Source organism: Clarias gariepinus, chromosome 16, assembly GCF_024256425.1.
Source record: "Clarias gariepinus isolate MV-2021 ecotype Netherlands chromosome 16, CGAR_prim_01v2, whole genome shotgun sequence".
NCBI lineage: Eukaryota > Metazoa > Chordata > Actinopteri > Siluriformes > Clariidae > Clarias > Clarias gariepinus.
The window spans coordinates 28,006,900-28,033,324 of NC_071115.1; the positions used below are offsets into that span (position 1 = coordinate 28,006,900).

The 26,425-nt window shown below is 37.2% G+C and overlaps 1 protein-coding gene across 1 annotated transcript in view; it reads left to right on the plus strand.

The window, feature by feature from the left end:
• The first annotated feature begins 2,433 nt into the window (after nucleotides 1-2,433).
• LOC128544316 (uncharacterized) overlaps nucleotides 2,434-26,425 on the plus strand; it is a 162,238-nt gene continuing 138,246 nt past the window's right edge. Inside the window, exon 1 of the mRNA XM_053514321.1 lies at nucleotides 2,434-2,494. Within this exon, the coding sequence (XP_053370296.1) occupies nucleotides 2,449-2,494 (46 nt within the window). The 5' untranslated portion in view covers nucleotides 2,434-2,448. The remainder of the gene's footprint in view (nucleotides 2,495-26,425) is intronic.

The window sequence follows — 26,425 nt, forward strand, 5'->3', positions numbered from 1 at the left end:
ATATTTAGATGTAAATATTCTCAAAGCAGGAAACTGAACCTCAGAGACATTTGCTATAAACAGCATCATTGGTCAGTTTTATTTTTTCCTTTTTCTTATTTTGTTAGAAAATTGTTTTGTAAAGTATACTCAGTTTTTTCTTTTCATTATTCCTTTATTGTGCTTAAGGCTGAAGATAAATGTAAGCAAACTTAATTAAGCAAAGACCTACTAGAACATCGTCAACATAAACAGTTTACTTATAATAAGTTTTGATAATTTATTCATTCATTTGTTCCATTCAGTTGTCTCAGATGTTCACCGCATTAGTCTGACCTTGATTCGTGAGATTAAACCTACCAGAGCATCAGTGAAGTTGTCCATTCTGATGCATAGACTCTGGAGCTTCCTTTTATACAGCATCTCCAGAGACATGAGCAACAATTTACTTTACTTAGATATTAGCAGCCTGGTGCCTGAAGACACGGCTGTTTTTTTTTTTTTTTTTTGGGGGGGGGGGGGGGGGGTTATATGCAAAGACACACAGCTGTATAATTCAGTGAAAAGACCTCACAAATAGTGCCCTGCATAATTATTAGCACCCCTTGTAAAGAATTTTAAGTACTGTAAAAAGGGTAAGGAAAAATTCAGGTTCGGGTAGAGAAGCTTCATCTCACACTGAGAAAAACAATGTTTGATTGAAATTAATTTATTCAGAGAAAAACAAGTCCTTCATCAAGAAATAGTTATTAAAAAAAAAAATACATACAGTATAGTCCAGCACTCAATTACAGGAACTTACAGACAGCACTGGAAAGTAATAACAGCACCTGGTTGCTGCAGAACTATCCGCAGGGCTGCATGGTCAATCATATGTGCTCCGAGCCCCGTTTGTGCTCGCTCCATGTATTAATACAAGCGAGTACATGGTTTATCTTTTCCTGGAGGATCTGCATGTATTATGTTACCGTGTAAAATGGGGAGAGCTGTTCTTCCTAGGAATGAGATTCACCCCGATGAATGCTTACAGTGTTTTATGTATTGCAAAGATGACATACGGGAGCAGTTGGTCCCAGTTTTATCCCCATTCGTCTACTACTTCCCGAATCACCCTCTTAAGCATTTGATTAAAGAGATCCACCAAGCCCTCGGACTGCGGGTGTTAGACTGTTACATCTGCAGCAGCTGGCAAACATTGGACATTAATCAAATAAAAAATCTAATTTAATTTATATTTGTCACTTACAAAATCATATACAGTATGATATACATTGATTGCTGCAGAGGAGCACATCACACTAACTACACTGCACTTTTGTGAAGTGAACAACACAGATGTGAAGGGAACAACACAGGTGGGAATCAAACAAAGCAAGTCCAATCAGTTGTCCAATGTGGTTTTCTGGTAAAGTGCAGAATAGCCTGCAAGAAGAAGCTCCTCCTCAGTCTCTCTGCGCTCCTGAAACAGTCTATTGCTGGATAAGGTCTTTTATTATCTCTCTGGCCTTAAACCAGCACTGCTTGCTGTAGATTGAGTGCAGATCAGGAAGCTCAGAGCAAATGATGCGCTTAGCTGATTGCACCACCTTCTGTAGAGTTCAAATCAGTGCAAAAATAGATCAAGTCTAAATGTCTTTTATAATCAAATTTATAAAAGGCATAACATCAACATCAATATTTTTTCATGTAAACTAGTTTATAAGAAACTTACTTATCAGCTATTCCGGTTTATTCTATATAAAGGGTTGCGAGGGGGTCTGAAGCCTATCCGAGAAGACTTAGGGTACGAGGCAGGTTACACCCTGGACGGGATGTCCACACAGGGCACACACATACAATCACACATACTACAGGCAATTTGTAAATGCCAATAAACCCAATCTGCATGTTTTTGGACTGTGGAAGGAGACCCACCAAACACAGGGTGAACATGCAAACTCCATGCAGACAGACCCAAGGCAGGAATCAAACCCTGACCCTGGAGGTGCAAGGCAACAATGCTAACCACTAAGCCACCTCGCCACTTATAATATGCTATATCTGAAATAATATGATAATATGTGCACTTTATGTTATTTCTTTTCCTTTTTTTTATTTAAGACAAGCAATGTCCACCTTTAAATGTCTGTCTCAGCACAGGAACCAGATACCACTAAGGACCAGCTAGATTCATTAGACAATGTTTCACACGGGTACAAACTAAAATATGAAATAAAATAACAAATGTGTATATATCCTTATAATTATTGAAAATAGTAGCTGATAATGAATTAAATAAAAATTATATACACACAATGTCTATAAGATAAATCTCCCTCTTGAGGTGTACGTATATTTTAAATATTTACTCCTCCCATCATTGCGAGATATGCAAATACAAGCATCAGAAATCTATTTCATTCTATTTATGTGATGGTTTCTGTTAAACATTGGAGAACAGAGGAGACCCCAGTACAAACAACAATCACCATGTTCTCTACATCTCTACTGCTCCTGCTGGCAGCTGCGTCCTGCTGTGAGTGTTTTATTAAATTTATTCATTCACAACAATAACAAAAAATGTACAACATACTGGATATTGTGTATAACCATGTGTTTAACTCCACAGATGTGCACGGTCAGGAACTGACTCAGCCTGCTGCCATGACAGTCCAGCCAGGCCAGAGTCTCTCCATCCCCTGTAAGGTTTCATATTCACTTACAAGCTATACTACATTTTGGATCCGTCAACCGGCAGGAAAAGCTCTGGAGTGGATTGGATACATTAATAGTGGTGGGAGTGCATATTACAGTGACAAACTGAAAAATAAGTTCAGCATCTCCAGGGACACTTCTACGAACACAATAACAATTCAAGGACAGAATCTGCAAATTGAAGACACAGCTGTGTATTACTGCGCAAGAGAGACACAGTGACACAGAACAGTGGATTCTCCTTACAAAAAACAACTTTTTAAAAACAAGTCATACTGTAAGAGTTGATTTATTTTCTATAATAGTAAACCAACACTTAAAAAACTGTTTAATATGTGCAGTTATGAATAACACAAAATGTTTTTGAACTTTTACTTCCATTTAACTCAATCTGTTCTCCTATTTTGTTATACAATAAATTAAATATGCAGAAGGAGGCAGCAGAGCTAAACCAATGTTGGTCTTTTGGCTTTTCCTGTTGAGGGGTCACAACTTGGCACAAGTTCTGGTGTTTTTCACTTATACACACTGCGCACACGCCATACACTACGCAAGCATACATTCAAATGGTACTCATCCAGAATAACAGCGGCGACGGGTGTGCTGGCTTTTCCGCTAAGTGGCACTATAACCATAGACTATAGATCATAGTAGATTTAGTTTATTCTCTCAAGGATTAATGAGACGCAGCTCATGTGGTAGCAGATAAATTCAAGTGAAACAATGTAGCAAATTCTTAATCATACTACAGTGGAACCATGGATTACGAACACAATTAGTTTCAGAAGCGGGCTCGCATATCAAAACATTCGTATATCAAAGTGAATTTCGCCATAAGAAATAATGAAAACTCTGATTATTCTTTACACAACCCAAAAATATAAATACATGCACTGCATACCCTGTGTATGTGTGTGTGTGTGTTTGTGCGACACCCTTCTCTCTTATTTGAGAGGGGGGAGGAACTACTGTGCGGGATGACTTTCACACACACACACACACACACACACACACACACACACACACACACACACACACACTAACGGCAACAATGCCTCATCGGGAAAATTAATAAAAAACATCTCTGACACTCAAGTGCGCGCTGTAACGCGTTCGACCTATGTTGCACAGGCTGCACAAGCTCACGGCTCACGGCTGACTTCATAGCGAAGATCAAGGCGTACATATTTTCCTATTTTTCTGTATGACTAGAGTGGTTGTAGTTATCCTACAGGGCACTAGAGAATACAGGATATAGAGGTAGATACTACAGAGAAGAAGAGAGATTTTGTTTGGTAGAGGGAGCATGCAGTTGCTTTACCTTTAGCTTCCAAAAAATCTCAGAGCCCTAATTGAGAAACATTTTGAATTTAGCTCAATCTAAATGACTCCTTAATGTTTTAATATGTCTAAAGTTGTTTTTTCACTGCTATAAAAGAAAGGAGAGTGTTCATAACAGCTAGCCATTCTTGCACAAAATAACTTTCTATGCTTTGTATGCACACACACATTCACACTCTGAGTCACACACTACAGCCAATTTGGGAACGCCAATTAGCTTAATCTATGTTTTTGGACTGTGGGAAGAAACCAGAGTACCCGAAGGAAACCCACCAAACACAGGGAGAACATGCACACAGAGCCGGGAATCGAACCCGGACCCTGGAGGTGCAAGGCGACAGTACACCACCGTGCCGCCTTATATACACACTTTATATACAAACACAAAATAAATAGGCTTTACACACACACACACACACACACACATGTGGTATACATACACACATATAAGTGTTATAGTAAACAGTACACCTGCACACGGATGTTGATTGAGAAACGCACACTAAGAACGAGAAGGGGAGATGAATACCCACAATCCTCAGCGCAAGAGAGAGAAAAAACATTGGCTCAGTTGTGACCACGAGACGCTCAACATCAAAAAACACGAAGCGCATGCGGCTACATGATACTTGGTACTCGCAAACCACCTTGCTCATTTTTCAAGTCAAAATTAATTTAAAATCTTTGCTCGGCTTGTGGAACTCGCAAACCGTGTTACTCGTAATCCAAGGTTCTAAAATTGCAATACATATTTAGAATTGAAATTAAATGTAGGCGTTTCTTATTTGCATTTAGGCAAAGTAAATGTTCACACAGTAAGCAGTAACACAGTTGTTGAGATGTATAATTTGGTATCATCAGCATACAGTAACAATGAAAACTAATCCCATGTCTTCTAATGATGTTACCAAAGGGAAGCATATACAGGGTGACACAGAATAACAGGAATTTTTTAAATGCATAATGGAGCGACATCACACACTGCACAGCATTTTTTTTTTAAATGATAAATTCCATCAATGGCAAGTTGTAAGTTTTAATTACTATGAAAAAAATGTATTTCTTTTATCACTTCTAGTTTTATTGGATTGTAAAAAAGTTCCCATTTTTTTGTCTCACCCTGTATATGGAGAACAGCAGAGGTCCTCCGGACAGTTCTCCACCCAGTTCAACAAAATGGTATCGATCAGGCAGGTATGATCTAAACCATTTTAAAGCCTGTCCCTGAATACCTATGTGATTTTGTAAGCGATTTATGTGAATAATATGATCTATAGTATCGAATGCAGCACTAAGATCAAGTAAGACCAGTATCGAAATGCAGCCAAAGATAAAAACAAATCATTTGTGATTTTAACTAGTGCAGTTTCTGTACTATGATGGGGCCTGAAACCTGACTGGAATTCTTCGAGGGTGTTGTTTTTTTTGTAAGAAGGCGCATATTTGAGCTGACACTACCTTTTCTAATATTTTGATATAAACAGCAGGTTTGAAATCGGTCTGTAATTTGTTATTTTATTCGGGTCTAAATGAGATTTTTTAAGAAGCGGCTTAATTACTGCCAAACTTGAAAGATTTAGGGACGTGACCTAAATATAATGCGGAATTAATAATGTTTAGAAGAGGCTCTCCAGCTGTATGTATCAATTCTTTTAGAAATCTAGTTGGGATTGGATCTAACAAGCACATTGTTGATTTAGCCGTTGCAATAAGTTTGTACAGTTCTTCCTGTCCTATACCTGTAAAGCATTGTAATTCTTAAGGCTGGGTTGGAATACGAGATGCCGTTAGAGGTCAAAAAAGTTGTTCGGCTTAATGAGTTCTAAATGTCTACCAGGTTTTGTGTGCAAGTGTGTTCTAGCTATTCACCAAAACCTTATGTGAGGGCCCTGTGACACACCCGGGGCCCAAATCCTCAGGCATCCTAATGGCAGCCGATTTCAACCTGTCTGCCAATTTTCATCAGTTTTTGAGCAACCACCAAAAAGCCCAAAAAGGTACAATAGGGCCCACACTATGTCAACATAAGGCTGATGTCATAGTGCTTGGGCCCTAAAAATAAGTTCAGCATCTCCAGAGACACTGCTACTAACACAATTAGAATTCAAGGACAGAATTGGCAAACTAAAGACACAGTTGACAAGGACCATGGATTCCCCTTACAAAAAACATCCTTAAAATGCAGCTAAAAACATCTTATTTGACTCTTTACTATTATCCACTGGAATGAAGATTCAGCAGGTTGTATCACGAGTGTATCAAGAGTTACATAAAAATGACATTCTTGTAAAATCTTTTTAATTAATTTTCTTTCTTAACTTTATGAATTGTTTAATGAACAGTAAAACGTAAGTGTTATTCTGGATTAATAAAGGATGCACCCAACAATGTGCTGTGTTTAACACACAGTCTGTTGACACAGCTTGCAGTCTAATAACTTCAAAACACAGTAGGGGGCAGCAAACCTCAAATAATAAAGTGGAAACAATTATTCTGGGGGTATAAGTTCCAATACTCTTAAATTATTATTTTTTTAAATTATTTTATTGAACGCACTATATAAAAACATAACCACCCTATTTAACTAAAATTGACAGCGACACTTAGTTAAATATGTTCTTCTTGTTTAATTCTTCGAGTCCTGTGAACATTATAATCCTTGAACATTATAATCATCCACTCCTATATGCACTGATTTAACAGATCCATGGTGCTCATAGACACTTCCTGTTCCTATAATAGAGTTAAGTATAAACAGTTTGGCTCTTTAGATTCTATTTAGCCTAATTGAATGTATGTTTAATGTATGTTATGATAGTGCATACATTTTGTTGTTGTATCCTTATAAGCATATATAAACATAAACTGGACCCTGACCTCCTCATATTATCTAGTATAGAGACCTGGAGAGTTAGTCACTCTGTCTTGTACTGTCTCCGGATTCTTACTGAGCAACTACTGGGTGGGCTGGATCCGTCACAAATCAGGACAAGGACTGGAGTGGATTGGAATCATTTACACTGACACTAGCACTGGATTTGCTCAGTCTCTGCGGGGCCAGTTCTCCATCACTAAAGATTCCTATAAAAGCATGTTGTACCTGGAAGTGAAGAGTCTGAAAGCTAAAGGGAACGCCTGTTTTATTCTGTGCACGGGACTCACAGTGACATAACCGACTCCAGAGCGGTACAAAAATGTAACAAACAAGCACATCCTCATGAGCTGTAAATATTTAGAATATATTGTTGGATTTTTAGCTCCTCACCATGGCTCTCAGTCCAGGCTCCATGCCCAACAGTTCTTGGGGGTGGCCACAGATGAGAGTTGAACGTGACTCAGCCAATGTCTGCTGTTTCTCCTCCGATACTGAAGCAGCGATCCCGGCTGGGAAAAGGAGCCTTAACGTCTAATGCAGCAACCTTTTCTTCCTTGGCACGAAGGCTGTCTCTCAGCAGGTCTTTAGTCTGCCCACCTTTGTAGTCCCTGGAACGCACGCCATCGACCCACTCACATGCCACTCTCATATTTAATGTCCACCACGCATTCTCCTCACCCCTAAATGTCCCGAACTTTGGCTAAGCTCCACAACTCGTTTTTAAAAAGTGGAGCAAGTCTGAAGGTCATTGAGGATTGTCTTCCGCCAGCCATGCCGGATTTAGCCGTCCCACCTCTTTACACATCTGCTAAAGCGGACATGCCATGTACTGTAAGCGCTTTGGAGTGATAGAGAAGCAAAAAAAGATTTGGGCGCATGCCGGTCACTGATGTATCTACTGTACGACAATATGTACTGTATATGTACTGTCTTTTTTGACAGAATCACATGCTCTGTCTAAGTTGTTAAATAAAGCAACAGAAATACTTACTTCTATTACACACCTATAGGCAAGTGCTATTTCAAACCGATGTTTTACATTTGTTAAGATAAAAATAATACCAGGGTCTGTTTAAACAAATTCAGGGATTATTAATTCAGCTCAGACTGTAGATTCATGCAGACTAACAGTAAAAGTAGTGTAAGGTGATTACAGTGAGTGACACATCCTCAGCAGTGACTCAGAAGTTAGATGTAATTTCTTGACCAACGATATTTTCAATATAAAGATGCAGATGTTCTTGTGTAGCAATTAAACCCTTCTAGGCTCCTTTAGGACAGCCTACACAAGAATAAAAATGATCTGACTGGGGCAATTTCTATTGCACAGTCTGACTCTAATATTAAATACTGAGGCCTATTTTAAGCCAAGCAGTAAAAGGTGTTACTGTAGGTTCATGTTCTTCTGGGGAAAGAAAAAACAATGGTTCATGATATTCAGAACTCTTTAAATCTTTGGAATAAAAAGTTAGGAGGGAAAAAAATTATTATTAATAATAATAATAATAATAATAATAATAACCAGGAAACTAATAGACATCCAAACAAAAATATTTATAAAATTCTCTACAGTGCAGGGTTGTTTTTGTAATTTACAAAAACACATAAAAAAATTTAAACTCGTTTCATTTGGCTTTCCACATATGCAAACAAGTTGTGAACCAAACACTGACTAAAATATTTAGTGACACTGCTGGGTCTTTCAAACATTAAGGAGGTATAACTATATTAAGAATTTGTACACCGTACAGGTAATTGAGGATATAATTACATAATTTCTCATTATGGAATAAAATAATATTAGAATGATGTTGTAAACAAAGGTGTGTAGTGGAAAATTAATCAGAGCAATTAGATTTGGCCAACAAACAGCAGTATGGTGTAAATGTATTTAATACCTTTAAATGTGTTGTACAAATTTTCCGTATTTTGATCTTTAAATATCATTAAGCCATTTGGCAGACACTCTTATTTTTTTTATCTCACTAAACATCCGAGCAGTTGAGGGTTAAGGGCCTTGATCAAGGGCCCAACAGTGGCAACTTGGTAGTTGTGGGATTTGAACCTGGGATCTTCCGAACCATAGTGCAATGCCTTAACCACTGAGCTACCCCTGGCACACAGAACAAAGAACAAACTCTGTCATAAAGACACAGTTATAAACAAGCTAAATGGCCACTAATACTCTATAACTTTCTTTTTAAGTGTTTGGGTATTTTCTTTTTTACTATTTTAACAGTGATTATTCAAATACTCTTGTTTTGTTATGTGTCCTTTGGCGTTAACCGAAAGTGTTTACTAAGAGCAAGACTTTCACCTAAATGTTTTTAAATAAAAATTATGTGCACTTTTTTGCCTCTAGAGAACAGTCTGCACAAACTAAATATTAGTCGTATCTTCACTATGGATGCATCAGTGTGTAACAGTCACAGTGTGAGCAAGTTTTTAAATATCTTCAAGCTGACTAACATATTTTCCGACTACATTTTTTAAAAATGGATACCAACACAACATATTTGCCCAGACTACAAAGTGAAGACAAAGTTAAGCTCAAATTCATACCTGTTATGAAGCTAAGACATTGCTAATTAATTATAGGTCTTAATAAACTGTTTAATAAATTAATAAATAAATAGTAGCAATCATTATATTTATCCTTTATAAATATTCTTTAACCTATATAACTCTATAAAATATTTCTCTACTCTTAAGCTCTTATAACACAACGATTTCACAACAACTGGAGCATTTATTTATGTGGAAATGACACAGCATAAATGTCATATTTATTATGATGGAACATTCATAATAATAAAAAAAGGTAGTGCCTTCTGAATTGAGAATTCAGCAGCAGTTTGTTGTGGTCTGAATGGAACAATAACTTAATTCCAAAACTTTTAATAATATGAAATAGGTCAATCTGATATCAGAAAAGTATGTTTAAATACACTATATATTTAATTATTAATTTATTCATTCAGTTACATTTACGCATTTGGCAGACGTTCTTATCCAGAGCGACTTACATTTTTTTTTTTTTATCTCATTACACATCTGAGCAGTTGAGGGTTAAGGGCCGCACTCAAGGGGCCGACAGGGGTAACTTGGTGGTTGTGGGGTTTGAACCTGGGATCTTGTGAACCGTAGTCCAATGCCTTAACCACTGAGCTACCCCCAGCCCCCAAGTAGTTACAAGTAGTTAGTTTGTTTAAAGACAGAAGCTGTAAGAAAGATATGCAAATACAAGTATCAGGGCTGGATATCACCCTATTTATCTGATGTGATGGTCCTTGTTAAACCTTGGAGAATAGAGGAGGCCACTGTTAACATATAGTAACGCACATCATGTTCTCTACATCTCTACTGCTCCTGCTGTCAGCTGTTTCCTGTGAGTTATTAATGTAATTCTTTCATATACTACAATAATAATAAATGTACAGCATATAATATGTGATGTATCACCATATGCTTTTCTCCACAGATGTCCAAAGTTATGAACTGACTCAGCCTGCTGCCATGACAGTCCAGCCAGGCCAGAGTCTCTCCATCCCCTGTAAGGTTTCATATTCAGTTACAAGCCATAGTACATGTTGGATCCGACAACCTGCAGGAAAAGCTCTGGAGTGGATTGGATGTATCTGGAGTGGTGGGAGTACAGCTTACAGTGACAAACTGAAAAATAAGATCAGCATCTCCAGAGACACTTCTACTAACACAATAACAATTCAAGGACAGAATCTGCAAACTGAAGACACAGCTGTGTATTACTGCGCAAGACACACAGTGACAGAGAACAGTGGATTCCTCTTACAAAAACACTTTACTGCCATTCATTTGAATGAAAATTTAATAGCTTGTACCAAGCTTGTTTGAAAAAACCTTATAGTTTTGATTAAACAATTGTAAAAAATGGTGTTCTTTCAGGATTCTTTACACATTTCTCATTTCCCATAACAGTAAGGCTAATGCAAAGCCCTATAACTTTTCTCTATAGAAGAACATCTGCTTAAGACAGATATTTAAAAAAAATCTGACGGCTTTAAAAAGGATGCAACATACAGAACAAACATTATTTATGCTGTACATAAACTAAAACATTCTAATACCCTGATGAGTGTTTCGGGCTTTAAGCAGGCTTTACTACTGTATATAATATTAATTCTATATATTTTTGTACATATACACCAGTCATGTATAAGTTCTTACCATCGAATAAAGTAATATTAGAATGATCTCATTAAAAGAGATGCTGTAATGAAAAATCTATCCATCTGTTATTTTGTACTTTAACTTCATCTTAATATTTTTCAAATAATTGTGTGGACATTTTTTATGCATTTAGAGGGCAGAAACTCACCCATCCCAATCTGTTGCTATATGTACAGTACATTTAGACCCTTTAGACTGCTCTGACTGTATCCAGCATAGTGTCATCATTTAGATTCAACAGAGCCACTCCAGCACTGCTTCAGACCTAACTAAACCAGCTCTCTGTTCCTAGCTCTATCTGTCATTGGATCACCAGCTTTCTGACCTACAGGCAGCAGCTAGTGAGACTGGGGGAATTCATGTCCAACAGCCACACCACCAATACTGGAGCCCCTCAGGGATGCGTTCTCTCCCCACTGCTCTTCTCCCTGTACACTAATGACTGCACCTCTACAGACCCCACTGTCAAGCTCCTGAAATTTTCAGATGACACCACAATCATCGGCCTCATTCAGGACGGTGACGAGTCTGCTTACAGAAGTCAGGTCGAGCGGCTGGCTGTCTGGTGCAGTCTCAACAACCTGGAGCTGAACACACTCAAAACGGTGGAGATGATTGTGGACTTCAGGAGGAACCCACCTGCACTTCCCCCACTCACCATCATGAACAGCACTGTGACAGCAGTGGAGTCATTCCGGTTCCTGGGCACGACCATCTCTCAGGACCTGAAGTGGAACATTCACATTGACTCCATTGTTAAAAAGGCCCACCAGAGGTTGTATTTCCTTCGCCAGCTAACGAAATTCAACCTGCCACAGGAGCTGCTCACACAGTTCTACTCAGCCATCATTGAATCCGTCCTGTGCACTTCAATAACTGTCTGGTTTGGCTCAGCTACGAAAACAGACATCAGAAGACTACAAAGGACGGTTCGGACTGCTGAAAGAATTATTGGCACTGCCCTGCCCACGCCACAAGAACTGTATACATCCAGAGTGAGGAAAAGGGCTCGGAATATCACTTTGGACCCCTCACACCCAGGCCACCTTTTATTTGAACTTTTGCCGTCGGGTCGACGCTATAGAGCACCTAACACTAGGACAGTCAGGCACAAAACAGTTTTTTTCCCCAGGCAATCTCCCTCATGAACAGTTAAACATCAACTGTCAATAAATATATGTGCAATATTGTGTACAGTACCACAGTGCAATATACTGTATAATACCACAGATTTCAGATATTTATATAACTTATTTAAAAAAGCATCTCACACCCTACTCCATTTGATGTTAAACTTTTTTTTTTTTTTTTTGTGTCGTGCTGTTTTGTCTTGTCATTTGTTTTCTGTTCTGGAAGCTCTGTCACTAAAACAAATTCCTTGTACGTGTAAGCGTACTTGGCAATAAAACTCTTTCTGATTCTGTTTCTAAATTATATTTAGCAACTTTTGTTGTGTAGGTTTAAAGGAATACTCACATGAATTTTAACAAGGGAGGAAATTGAGTTTTATACAGTAAACTTTGTTTGTGTGTGTGTGTGTGTGTGTGTGTGTGTGTGTGTGTGTGTGTGTGTGTGTGTGTGTGTTTCCCTTCTGATAGTGAAGCCTGTCACAAAGCTGTATAAAATCTTCATTATCATTGACTCATCTATACTCAGCAGACTTTGGTTGTGGATTTAATACACCCATATGCTCATGGACACGCCCTATTCAAATAGAGTCGGGTATAAACAGCAGGTTCTTGGCTATTGTAGTTTCCAGTGAGCTCTGTGATAGTGACACTCACATACACTTTAAATCTGGGTGAATCAGAAAACAGTGAAGGATGATTTTAGAATACTGTCTTTTATTTGTACTATTTTCTTGTAAGTTTGTGCTTTTTCATAAAATAATTACTGGAAAAACCACAAATTCTGTAAATTTGTAAAATTGTAAAAATTGTATTCTATAAAATAATATTACACAGTTATGTTCTACTTTTTCCAGATTCTTATGGACAGTCCCTGACCTCCTCTGCTCCTGTGGTGAAGAGACCTGGAGAGTCAGTCACTCTGTCCTGTACTGTCTCCGGATTCTCAATCAGCAGCTACTACATGCACTGGATCCGTCAGAAACCAGGACAAGGACTGGAGTGGATTGGGATCATTTACACTGGCACTAGCACTGATTTCGCTCAGTCTCTGCAGGGCCAGTTCTCCATCACTAAAGACAACAATAAAAACATGCTGTACCTAGAAGTGAAGAGTCTGAAAGCTGAAGACACGGCTGTTTATTATTGTGCGCGAGCGACACACTGACACAACAGACTCCAGAGCTGTACAAAAACTTACACAAGCACTTCCTCATGAGCTGTAAATATTTGCTCAGCAGCAAACTGAACCGAAGAGACATGCTGTTATACAGTATGTATCTATGTTATACCATTTTATGATCTTATAAACAACATAATAGACATATTTCATTGTACATAGATAATATTAATTAATGTGTCTTTTGTTGCTGAATCTGTAGTCCTTGTGCTTCCACTTCTACAAACATATAGCCCACTGCAATTTTAAACCGATGAACAGATGTTGAAGTGGCGGCAGGATAAAGCGAGTGAAACTGTCTGTAGTGGTCATATTAAAATTATATAACATATTAGAATCTGGAAGTCAATGAGAGTTAGGCCCCCTATTCCACTGAATCGAATGTGCTCCCGAAATTAGACCAATTTAATTCGTTATGACCACTGGAGAGCTCGGTACAGGACAGTAACGGCTGCTTACAGCCTTGTTTGAGCTCTAAATGAATTCTGGCCTGGTCCTCAGCAGTGTTATTGTCAGGAGGAAAATTGGAGCATGTTTACAAATTCCCTTTGCCCCCTCTGAACATTAACATCTTGTTTATGCTTTGGTATCAATTCATAAGTTACAGTTTTTATAAATACAGTTTTTATCATGTCCTTACCTGTTTCGCAGGATTTGACAAAATTAACAAAGTAATATTTTAAGTAAAACAGTCACACAATTGAAAGATATATTACATGTAATATATGTGTATAATAATATGTACATGTCCGTGTCACAGGCGGGGATGAATAGGAGTGAACCCAATAGCAGACAGTTCCTTCTTATGAGATTTTATTAGAATCCAGAGAAGTTTAGGATATCAGAGCACTAAGAGTGGAGAAGGGAGGAGGTGCGTGTGTGTGTGTGCTTAGTGACTGAGGACCTGGGGAAGCCCCTAGTGACGAGAGAGAAGGCGGGGCTATGACGCGGGGAATCTCCACAATCCCGGAAGTAGATCGCTGAATTGCCTCGGGTCTTTCTCTACTCTTTGCGAGCGTATCTCGCTTCTAAAAGCGTTAAACAAGCAGAGGATGCAAGGCGAAAAGCAGCAGTGTGATTCTCTTGATGAGCGCGGAGGTCCGGCGCGCAGCGCGAGCGCTCTCCTGAGATCCGCGAACACGGAAGTGCTCGTGTCGCCAGATGAAAAGCCGAGTTCGCGGAGAAAGTGAAGCGAGGGACAAGAAGAGTCGTTTTTTACCAGGCAGGGTTCGGTATCCAGAGTTCCAGCAGCGAGGGGGAGAAGAAATCCAAGACGTGAGTACTCTATCCGAGGTCCAGTAGGCTTGCGAGGTCATACACGTAGGCGAAAAAACACTGAAGGATATTCCAAAGGGCTAGACACAAGACAGAATCCAGAAAACGGGCAAGGTCGAAACACGGAATTGAAGCACTAAGACAAATCAGTAGGGAAACGGGACAATAGGCACGCGAGTAAGATACATCGGCAATGAGTGGAGCTTTCGGCGTCCTTTTAAAGCCGAGGGTGGAATGCCGGATTAGTAGCAGGTGCGCTCAGGTAATTAACTTAGGGATTGTGGAAGACCTTTGGTGGAGTTATGACCTGGACGTGCTGGGTTGGTTGTGCAGGTTCGTGACAGTCCGGGGCACAATATTAATGTTTTAATCTAAAATGTCTGTTGTTTGATTATTCCTGTTAATTTCATAATAAAGTCTGATGACAAATTTACCATATAATTTTCATCTTTAAAATATGCGTGGCATAGCTTGGAAATTTTCAGAAAAGCTTGGTGAGGGGATTGTTTGGGGCATGGTTTTTGCATACACGGGACACCCCCCATTGTGCACACACCATACACGTTACACTGCTTGGCTTAGGGTCTGTACACTCTATTAGAACTATTTAATCAAACACAAAACACTGCATTACTATTTATATTCACAGCAACATTCAAGGGTAACACACTTGATTAAGCATTCCAGCTGTTTGTGTCCAGCATTAAATAATTATTTGACCACAAATGGCTGGAATGCGGGTGCTACGTTTTATGAATGAAATAAAGCTGCTCACATTGCACACACTTTCACTTTGTAAAAAGTGATATAAACAGCTTGATTTCAGTCATAAAGAGCGGCAACTTTTACAAAACAGATGAAATGTAAAATCAATAACAGTACCCCAGACAAAACAGGTGGGGGCGGTTTAGTTTCACTGCTCCCAGTGATCCAGACCCCATCTGCCCTCTGCACCTACTGACTCATTCCTATGCTAAACTTGACTTTGTGTTAATTTAAAGAACTTCTGTTATATTGTACTTTCAGCTGCACAACTCACATGATGTTATATCATCTCTATCAGTTATCACCCAAATGAGGATGGGTTCCCTGTTGAGTCTGGTTCCTCTCAAGGTTTCTTTCTACTACCATCTCAGGGAGTTTTCCCTTGCCACCGTCGCCGTCATTCTTGGCTTGCTCATCAGAGACATTTCATTCATCATTCATTCATTCATTCATCTCATTATTATCTAGACACATTTTGCTCACACATACATGCCAAAATATTCCTTTTTTTTTATTTTTTCTTTCATTTTTGTGAAGCCGCTGACAATGATCATTGTTAAAAACGCAATATAAATAAAATTGAATTGAATTGAACTAAGCAAATACATAAATTGTCTGTTAAAATGAAAGAGTCTGCAAACCCTGATTTAACTATGAATTCCTCATTCTAATATACAGTATACAATACAATTTAGCACTTAGCACTCTGAAGTTGATAATAGCAGACAGCAGAGGGCAGCAGTGATGCACAGTAGAGATGAGAAACTCAGATGCTTTAACAGATTCGACTCCTTCTGAATCACTCACTAAACGAATCTGGGTCTCTCGAGTCCTTTGAGTCACACAGAGTAGGGATTCTGACTACATCTTCCTATGGTCCCTTCACTAGAGAGCACTCGCCTATAGTATCCACCGAATCCTTGGCCTCATGAACACACTATATCCCTCGGATCCGTCTGTTTCACCGCTACGAGTCCGAAAGATTTAATGAATCCCTCGGTTTAGATAAATCACCCAGGACACATACAGTATTTTAAGTCTTTTTTGTTTCTGACCATAAAATGTAAATGACAAAAAATTAAGTATTATACAAACAAAATATTTATTTTAATGACAAATGCACATAGAAATTGGTTTAGACAACAAGAAATATAACAAATAAAGTTAGGGTTAGGGTTAGGGTTAGTTGTGTTGTGTTGGATGTGATACAAATGCCAGAGCCGTTTATCATCCCAGTATGTCATAATACACATCTACATCACACCAACATGTAACAAATATATTAAAAATCAGATTATAGGGAACTACGTCCAATCACACAATATTGTAAAAGTTAAACGCTGCGTTTTATGTCGTTGTGATACGGGTTCTGGCAGTTTGTGCAATGGTCCTCCACTAGGGGCGCTCAACGAATCCTCAGAATCTTCGGAATCCTTGGACTCGTGAACACACACTGAGTCTCCCAGGTCTACTGTAGCTGTTACACTCTCGCTGTGACTCCGTCAGATCCACCAAGTTCCTCAGTTCAGATGAATCAGACAAACCAGTACCCACTATTTTGAGTCACTCACGTTTCTTCCGTGCAGGAAATTTAATAAACAACTCAGTCAGCTACTTGTTCCTACAGTTACTAGCTAACAACTACTGGGAACAATTAAATTATGTAATTATCAGTTTGTATTTATGTATGTTGTTGTTAGCAACAAGATAATTTAGGACTCAACTGATTCGAGTAAATGAAGAGAAAGATTAATGATTCGTGAGTCATATAAAGGAATCCAGAATCGCTCATCTCTAGCATTATGTAAACCCTGAGAGAGTTTTTTTTTTTTTTTTTTACCAATATACTGAACCATCAGTTTATATTTAACTAAATCCTTGTTGATAGAGTTTGAAAATAGATAGAGTCAGAATAATATCTTTTTTTAAAATAAAAACCACATTACAAAATGAACATATGCAGTGTGCAGTTAAAAACCACAATGCATATATATTCTATAAAATTATATGCCTAAATTGTCTCCCTAAAATGCTTAAAAACTGAAATTAAGAACTGAAATCTTGTTTTGCAGTCTATGCTGATTTCCAAGTCTTGAATAGATTTTGATGGGTTTTGATCATTTGATTTAGGTTTGTATTCATCAATTAATATAAAAAATACTCTTAAGAGTTTCTTAACAATAAAATACGAATGCTTAGCAATGTAACTTCTATATATTCTAGCTCTCAGCTAGTGTGATAAACTGATGCTTTCACAGAATTGCTGAATGAATTCACTAATAAAAAAAATAGTCCAACAGCATGTACACATTTAATGTTTTTTCATTAGTTTTCTGTCTGTTTTGTCAAATATTTATAGGTTTTAATTGTAATTGTTACAACAAAAACCTTTAAATTAAAAGATGGAAATAAAACATTATTATTACAACATACTGTAAATCTTTAAATTAGACACTTTTGAACTGTAAAAAACAAATGTTACAACGTAATTGTTATAATGTAAACACTAGAATTTGATGGGAATAAACTGGTTTAATAAAAACACAAACATGTTAATTAGACAGTTATAAACCATAAAAAAAACAATAAAAAATCTGTAAAATATACAGTATAACTAGTGCAATCCCGTACAACCGATAACATTGCTACCATCTTTTTAACGCTAAAGTTCTGCCAACCACAGCTGTCGTTGTTTTACCATAAAATGTACAGTTTAATTTTTACAGTGTATTCAACCTTTTTTTTTTTTTTTTTTAATAATGAGCAGCTTTGCAGATTAATTGACAGCTGCATTCTGTAAGTCTTGTTACATAGAGTTAATACCGGATTGTGAAAATGATATGCTGACATTTGTTGATGCTTTATTATTGTATTTACCAGGTGATGGTGGTATGGAGCTCACTTAGTCGGCCTCTGTGCTTGTGAAACCTAGAGTTACTCTCCATCTTTTGTAAGACATCAGTGTCAAGCTATTGTATACACTGGAAATGGCAACCTGCTGGGAAAACACTGGAATGGCTGTGATAGCTGTGTAGCAGTGGAACTTATCTTAAAGACGTAATGAAGAGCAAGATCAGTTTCAGCCAGTACACATCCAGCAGCACAGTTTATTTAAGAGAATTGGTTATTCTGAGAGAATGTGACGTTGTTGAGCATCCATACCTGCATAATAAACTATTAAGAGGTACCATCAGCGCACCATCCGATCCGCACACAGCATGGCACAGGTTCTCATTTTATCTGGGATTGTGACTGGCACTGAATCCAGTGGCTGATGGTTTGGGAATTAGGTGGGAGTTAACCCAGGTTCTTCCGCATGGCAAGCGAGAAATGTAATACAAGCTACCAATAAACTCAATTAAAGATGATTTAATTTTTTTTTGATGATTCACAGTTCCAAATGTAAAATCATTGTTCTGTCTGTATTAAATATAAACCAAGTTAAGCACTTCAAATGTTTTTATTGTGATTTTTCAACCAGCCTATGTTTCATGTAAGACATTTTACAGTATCTGCATCAAAACACTCAGATTAAACACAATTACAGATAACAGCAATCTAATTTACTGTAATGAAAAAAAAACTGTTTTATTTCAAACAACTTCTGCTTAATTTTTTTTATTGGAAAAGTAAATTTGTATAATGTTACAGTTTATAATGACCAGCTATAGCTCTACAATGTGCAGCATGTGACTGTGAGTTTAATACATCCACAGTGGTCATGGACACTCCCTATTCAAATAAAGTCAAGTATAAACAGCATGTTCTTGGCTGTTCTAGATTGCAGTGAACTCTGTGAAAGAAAACATTCCCATACACTGTAAATCTGTGTGAAGCAGAACTCAGAGAAAGATGGTTTTAAGATATTGTATTTTATTTGTAGTCATTTCACGTAAGTTTTTAGACTTTTTATGTGATCTGTACAGTAATGTGTACATTACAGCATTAGATTAACTGTTATATAGTTATTATATGTTAATATATTATAGTTATACTGTTCTTTTCCAGATTCTTATGGACAGTCCCTGACCTCCTCTGCTTCTGTAGTGAAGAGACCTGGAGAGTCAGTCACTCTGTCCTGTACTGTCTCCGGATTCTCGATGGGCAGCTACTACATGAGCTGGATCCGTCAGAAACCAGGACAAGGACTGGAGTGGATCGGATACATTAGCACAGGCTCTAGCACTGGATTTGCTCAGTCTCTGCAGGGCCAGTTCTCCATCACTAAAGACAACAATAGAAACATGCTGAACCTAGAAGTGAAGAGTCTGAAAGCTGAAGACACGGCTGTTTATTACTGTGCAAGACACACACTGACACAACAGACTCCAGAGCTGTACAAAATCTTACAAGCACATCATGTACAAGCACTTCCTCATGAGCTGTAAATATTCCCTTAGCAGGAAACTGAACCTCAGAGACATTTATTACAAACATTAGTGCTAAGTTTAAATCTGAGCACTACTGTTTCACCCAAGATTACCTTATTAAAGAACTCAGTCTTTTCTTTATGTCTGAGGATTATGTCTGAGATGTGCTTTATTGTGAAAGAAGACTCACAGCTGTTTACTCTGTTTAGAGGACTGTACACAAATTAACAATCAGTGACCTCCGGTACAGCTGATGTACAGTATGTATCTCTTTACAGAAGACATTAATTATGCGTTTGCACGTACTGAGGTGTACAATAACAAAGTCAGTATTTAACTCTCTTCTGTACAGGTTTTCATTTCCTGACTGGATGCAAGTGGAATAAAGTAGAGGAACAATCTATTAAAGAAAAAGAAACAAAGACATTTTGGACAAAGAAATGTCCATCTGTTGTTCCCCTGATTGATTAAAATAAAGTAAGATGAATTGTCTCCTTATATATATATATATATATATATATATATATATATATATATATATATATATATATATATATATATATATATTCCTTGTTATTTATTTTTAATTTATTATAAAAAATCATTTCCTCTACTTAATTGATATAAATTGTTGGCAAATAGTTTTCCTAATATAACATCACCTGAAAATAATGGCATTTATATATTTTTAAAATGTACAGATTAGACCTGTTTGAATGGCTTTTGTTTTTTTTTTTTAAATAAGAAATGCATCCAGTGTTCCCTCAGATAATGAGTGTCTATGCAAATGCCCTTTGCTGTTGTATTTTTAATCAATGAATACCAAGAACTTTTACTTATTCTGCTTCAACACACCATGATCTCTACATGCCAACCGCTGCTGCTGGCAGCCATAGACTGTAAGTGTTTTATATTAACATAACATATAATACAGTTTCGGTTGTGTCTTTTTTTCTTAAACACCATAAAAGAATAAATTTACTCTGTTGTGCTGATCCAGTCCAAATCCATAGTAGTAACCCCTGGTCAGTCACTGACTCTGACCTGTGAAGTGTCTGGATATTCATTAACCAGATATTGGACACACTGGATACGACGGTGGTGGTACAATATACTTCAATGAGAAACTGAGAAGCAGGTTCCAGATTTTGTGTGTGTGTGTGTGTGTGTGTGTGTGTGTGTGTGTGTGTGTGTGTGTGTGTGTGTGTGTGTGTGTGTTAAGGTTCTAGATGGCACTGTTTGTTTTTTTGTAGTTTTTGTTTGCAGACTCACAAGCGCAACATAGGCTTCATCATATTGGCTGACTTTTTGGTTGATAAGGCTGATAGTGATGAATCGCCTAATTTTTTGTGGTCCATGTAACAAATGTATCTATTGACGTTATTATACTCACTACATACAGTACGCTACTGACCCGGTTTGTATCCGCGGTAAAGTTAGTTTGATATTCGCATCTCCAAATTCAATAGCTGCGTAAATAAACCCGCAAATAAGATACCCACATATATTTCCTCTCTACATTGTCTTTAAGCTACATCCCCCTTAAATTATACATGTTTAAAAGCATAAACAGCATTATTCTCTACAGCGCAACGAATGATTTAGGGATCATGGCAAAATGCCAACAAAAAGCGTAGAATGATATTGATCTTCCCTTCTGTTCAGCGCCTGAAGGATCAAAAAGCAACTTTGTTGCCACACTGAAAACTAGAAATGCCAGACTAGTACTGACGGATAAAATATTAATTTTGAACAAAAATACAGAAACATCAGCATACACATTGGAATAAATAAAAATATAATACCGAATGTTTCCTTATATCTTGGTTCTCTGCAATTAACATGCCGACGTTAAACCGTTATTGCTGCACTATGGTTCCACTTTGTCTCTAATGTTATTTTAATTTACTTGTATTAATGATCCATTTCTTTGCGTGTGATTGTTTAGTTTTGAGTGTCTGATCTTTATTTTCAATAAAGAAAAGCATGAATTAGAATAGGTACTTTCCTATTATTTTCCACTAATTCCCTCCCGTTCATTGCGCCCCACCTGTCATGTCTGTATTCCCCACTAGTGGGGCGCGCCCCTCACTTTGAGAACCGCGGCTCTAGTGTTAGTGTAACCCCTTGCATGTTTAGATTTCTGCATGTTTGGGACATAGTGTGTTTTTCTACTTGTGTGTTTAGGTCCCAGTATGTTTAGCTTCAGGTATGTCTAGTTATTCGTTTGTCTAGCCACATGTGAGTTTAGCCGCTAACGGGTTTAGCCATTAGCGGAGTTTACTTCTAGTAGGAATTAGCTTCATGTGTGCTTAGCCTTTTGTGTCTCTGTTCCCTTGGTAGGTCAGTAAATAACCCGGTTAGCCATTAACACCATTAGATACTAACCCAGTTAGGTCATCACCCAACGTTACAATAAACAGTGAAGCTACTAATTCTCGTCTCTAGTCCTGTCTCTAGTCTCTCCGTGTCTCTAGTCTCGTCTAGTCTCTCCGTGTCCCTAGTGCAGTCCTGTCACTAGTCTCGCCTAGACCTGTTTCAGCTCCATGCGTGGTTTGTTGGAGGTCTTAGCCTCTTGTTTCGCCATAGAGCCTGTGTTTCCTATAGTACAGCAGAGAGGGTCTATTTATGTTTCTGTTTTTTATATTCCATGTTTTGTCTATTTTGTTATTTAAGACTCTTTTTGTCGGAACCAACCCTCTGCGCCTATGCCTGGCCTTTCTGCCCACGGCAACAGTGTGTGTGTGTAATATATTTTAAAATTATATATTAATAATTTACATGCTCAATGTAAACAAACACCTGCACCAATAGCTATTACTGTATTTAGAAAATCAAAACTGAATATTTTTATTAAGTAATATTTTCAAACAGCGCTGAAATAACAGTAGTATAAGTGGATTGTAATGTTCTGCAGTCATTTTAGGACAAAACATATATATTTTTTATTTATTCTATCTAATTTCTCATGTGTTCCACTCTCTGATTACCAAATTTGGCTGATTATGAAAAAAAGTATAACTTAGAATAAACAAGGTGTGAATACATACTTTTCAAAAAATTCTCTTTTACATTGATTGCAATAAGATGAAATGATAAGAGATTCAAAATCTTGCTGTGAACTAGTTAAATTCTGTATAACTTCCTAATATTTATCTACGAAACCAATGTTATCACACCAAACAAAATTTGTGAAATTACAGTTTTTAAAAATTAAAGGGTTTATCAGTGATGCAGGCAAACATGTACACATATTAGTGTTTTCTTAATAGTGTATTTTCCACTACAGATGTACAAGGTTCTGAACTCTGCTTGCTAGCTAGGACAACCTGCAGAAAAAGCTCTGGAGTGGATTTGACATATCAGTAGTGCTGGGGATACAGTTTATAGTGGCAAACTGAAAAATAAGTCCTTCACGGACACTACAATTTAAGGACAGAATCTGCAAACTGAACACAGTAGTATATAACAGTGCAAGAGGGGCACTAAAAATAAAGAACAATGAATTCCCTTTACAAAAACTTTAAGACAGAAACAATCCTCTTTTTATCATTGACATGCAAGGACTAAATTTACCTGAGCAGCTTCTTATTCACCTTTTTTTTGGCTGAACAGCCCTATCAGGAGTTAAAAAAAATACAATAATATTAAAATAGTATAAGATCACTGGCATTACTTTATATTATACACATTTTATTTAAACATTGTAATATACATTACTTTGAAAAAGCCTAATAATTAATTTTGGATTTGAATCAATTCTTCCGTCTGTGTAAATAAATTATTTAAAAAAGGTGGAATAATAGAAAATTAATCAACATATACAAGTAAACTGTACAGTATATTCTGAGTAAAGAACAACTTCATCATAAAGACTTTTATGGAACACCCTTGCATAATAAATCTGTTCCCTCTGTTGTGCTTGAAATCAAAGTGGTCACTTAAATATGACCAGGGGTTATCTTCATAAGAATTTGTTGGCATTTCACTTTTAGCTGTGTCTGCATCACTGACATCTGATTTAAAATGAAGTAAAATACTTTAAACAAAACATACTTAAGTAAAAGTAAAATTACATATTTTAAAAACTAATTTAAAAAGTACAAGTACACAAAAAATCTACTCAATTACAGTAATGCGAGAAAATATAATTCATTCAATTCAATTCAATTTTATTTATATAGCGCTTTTAACAATGGTCATTTTCTCAAAGCAGCTTCACAAAAATGAAAGAAATTCATAAAAAAATTAATAATATATAATAATAAAAATAATAATAATAATAAATTGTGTATGTGTGAGAAAAATGTGTCTAGATAATAATAAGATGAACAAATGAAATGTTTCTGATGAGCAAGCCAAGGGTGACGGCGACAGTGGCAAGGAAAAACTCCCTGAGATGGTAATAGGAAGAAACCTTGAGAGGAACCAGACTCAACAGGGAACCCATCCTCATTTGGTTGATAACAGATAGAGATGATATAACATCATGTGTGTTATGCAGCTGAAAGTACAATATAACAGAAATTCTTTCAATTAACATGAAGTCCAGTTCAACATAGGGATGAGACAGTAGGTGCAGAGGGCAGATGGGATCTGGATCACTGGGAGCACAGGAGCAGGATGTGTAGCTCCAACTTTTTATGTGTAGCTTCATAACTTTCCACCTCTGATATTAACTCATGAGATCTGAGTACAATTTTATATTTGTTAGTAAAATACCTGGGTTTGCAATATATAATAATAGTGAATTGAAGTATGTTAATAAGTAAAGTATATTCATTTTCAATTACCTGAGTTTGGAAAATTGCCTTTTTTTATGATGTATACAATCTCAGCTCATAATCATCTTAACTCAAATACATTATATTTGAAGTTTCCACAAAATATCAATGCTGTACAGTAGCTTCTGCTGTCTCTAACAATTAATAAAATTATGGACCATGCCACATTCTGAAAAGTTGTTAACAGAGGTACACATGTTTTACAAGTTAATTGACACAAGTTGGTGTAAAGGATTGAAGAGAATGTATCTTAATCCATCCTATTATTGTTTGCTTGGCATAAACATTAGCTGGGAAAGAATTGATCTCACACATTTCTGCTGGTGGTAGTACTAAAGTATACTTTCAGCCTGTTCATGAAAGATTCACCATCTCCAGACACAACAGCAAGAAGCGAGTGTATCTGCAAATGATCAACCTAAAAGCTGCAGTTCTGTACAAAAACTCTACATTAACTAAGGCCTTGTTCACACGGGCGTTAAAATCGAGCGTTTTTCTTGCGTTCGTAGCGTCCGGTGAGCGCGAATCAAGCGCAGAGTGTTTTCTACACATAGGAGTCAATGAGAGTGTTCACACAGGCTTTGGTGACGTGCGTTTGTCCGGCTGCGCGTTTATACGGCATCAAAAAAACGTTGCATTCAGCTTTTTCTTGGCGTTCAAAACCCAACGAACGCAAGGAAACCGCTTCTAGTGCGTTTTCTTCACGTTCATTTTACGCTTCGGAGGACCGGATATATCCCATGATCCTACATGCTATACATAGGGAAATGCGGAAAAAGGCAAAATAAAATAAAATAATTGTTAAAAAACTTACGCGGAAATTTTTGCTTTTTTTTTAAACCACAAAAAAAACTTCCTTTAATCCGACGTTGTGCAGTCAGAAAGTGAACCCGGTAGCGGCGGGCTTTCATATCCAGTTCCCGACACACTGCCCCCACAGTTTAACACACAAACTACAATTAGGCTGACGTTAGACAGAGACAAACGAACGCCAGTGTAGAAGTCAATCAAGCGCCACTACAAAACGCAACGTAAATGTCTAGGACGTTCAGAGCGCGTTCGTTTATCCAAAAACTTAACGCCCGTGTGGACAAGGCCTAACAGCTTCATTAATTTTAAGTGAAGCTCAAATTTTCACAGCAGAGTCAGTTGTTCTGTCTAATTTAAAGAGTTTAATAACTTCTCAGACATCCATACTGTCTGTAACATGTCATCAATAGTGACTGAGAAAGTGGATGTGAACATCTAACCTAAAATCGCATCATCACAAAATCAGCCCTTTCTTTTCATTTTACCTACAACCAGAGAGCAGCCCTGTATCATAATGAAAGTTTTTACGACATTCTGTTGTAAAAAAAAAAAAAAAAAAAAAAACTACAATTATTCCAATAATATGAGAGTGGCAAATATGTAAGCAGATATCTCCTCAATATAACTTTAACAAATAACATCTACATCATAAAAATGATAAAAAAATTAACCCGAAAATGTGTACACATAAGAATAATTGGATTTAGTAATGACAACAAATAATTAAATTATTTACCACATTAAAATGGTAAATCAATCAATTATTCAATCAATACATAAAATTGCATGTGATCGTGATTCACAGCTGCACTCGACACTTGAGCGACTCTGTAATATTTATGCAAATCTCCATCTCCTCCTATAATATTATCACTGTGTTTATCTAGAGATAAAGCGGTTCTCATTAGTTCTCCTTCAGCACAAACATGTTCCCTTCAGCTCCACTGCTGCTGTTGGCTCTCGCCTCCTGTGAGTGTTTGGGTTTAAACTTTATTGGTTCATCTGATGCTGTCAGG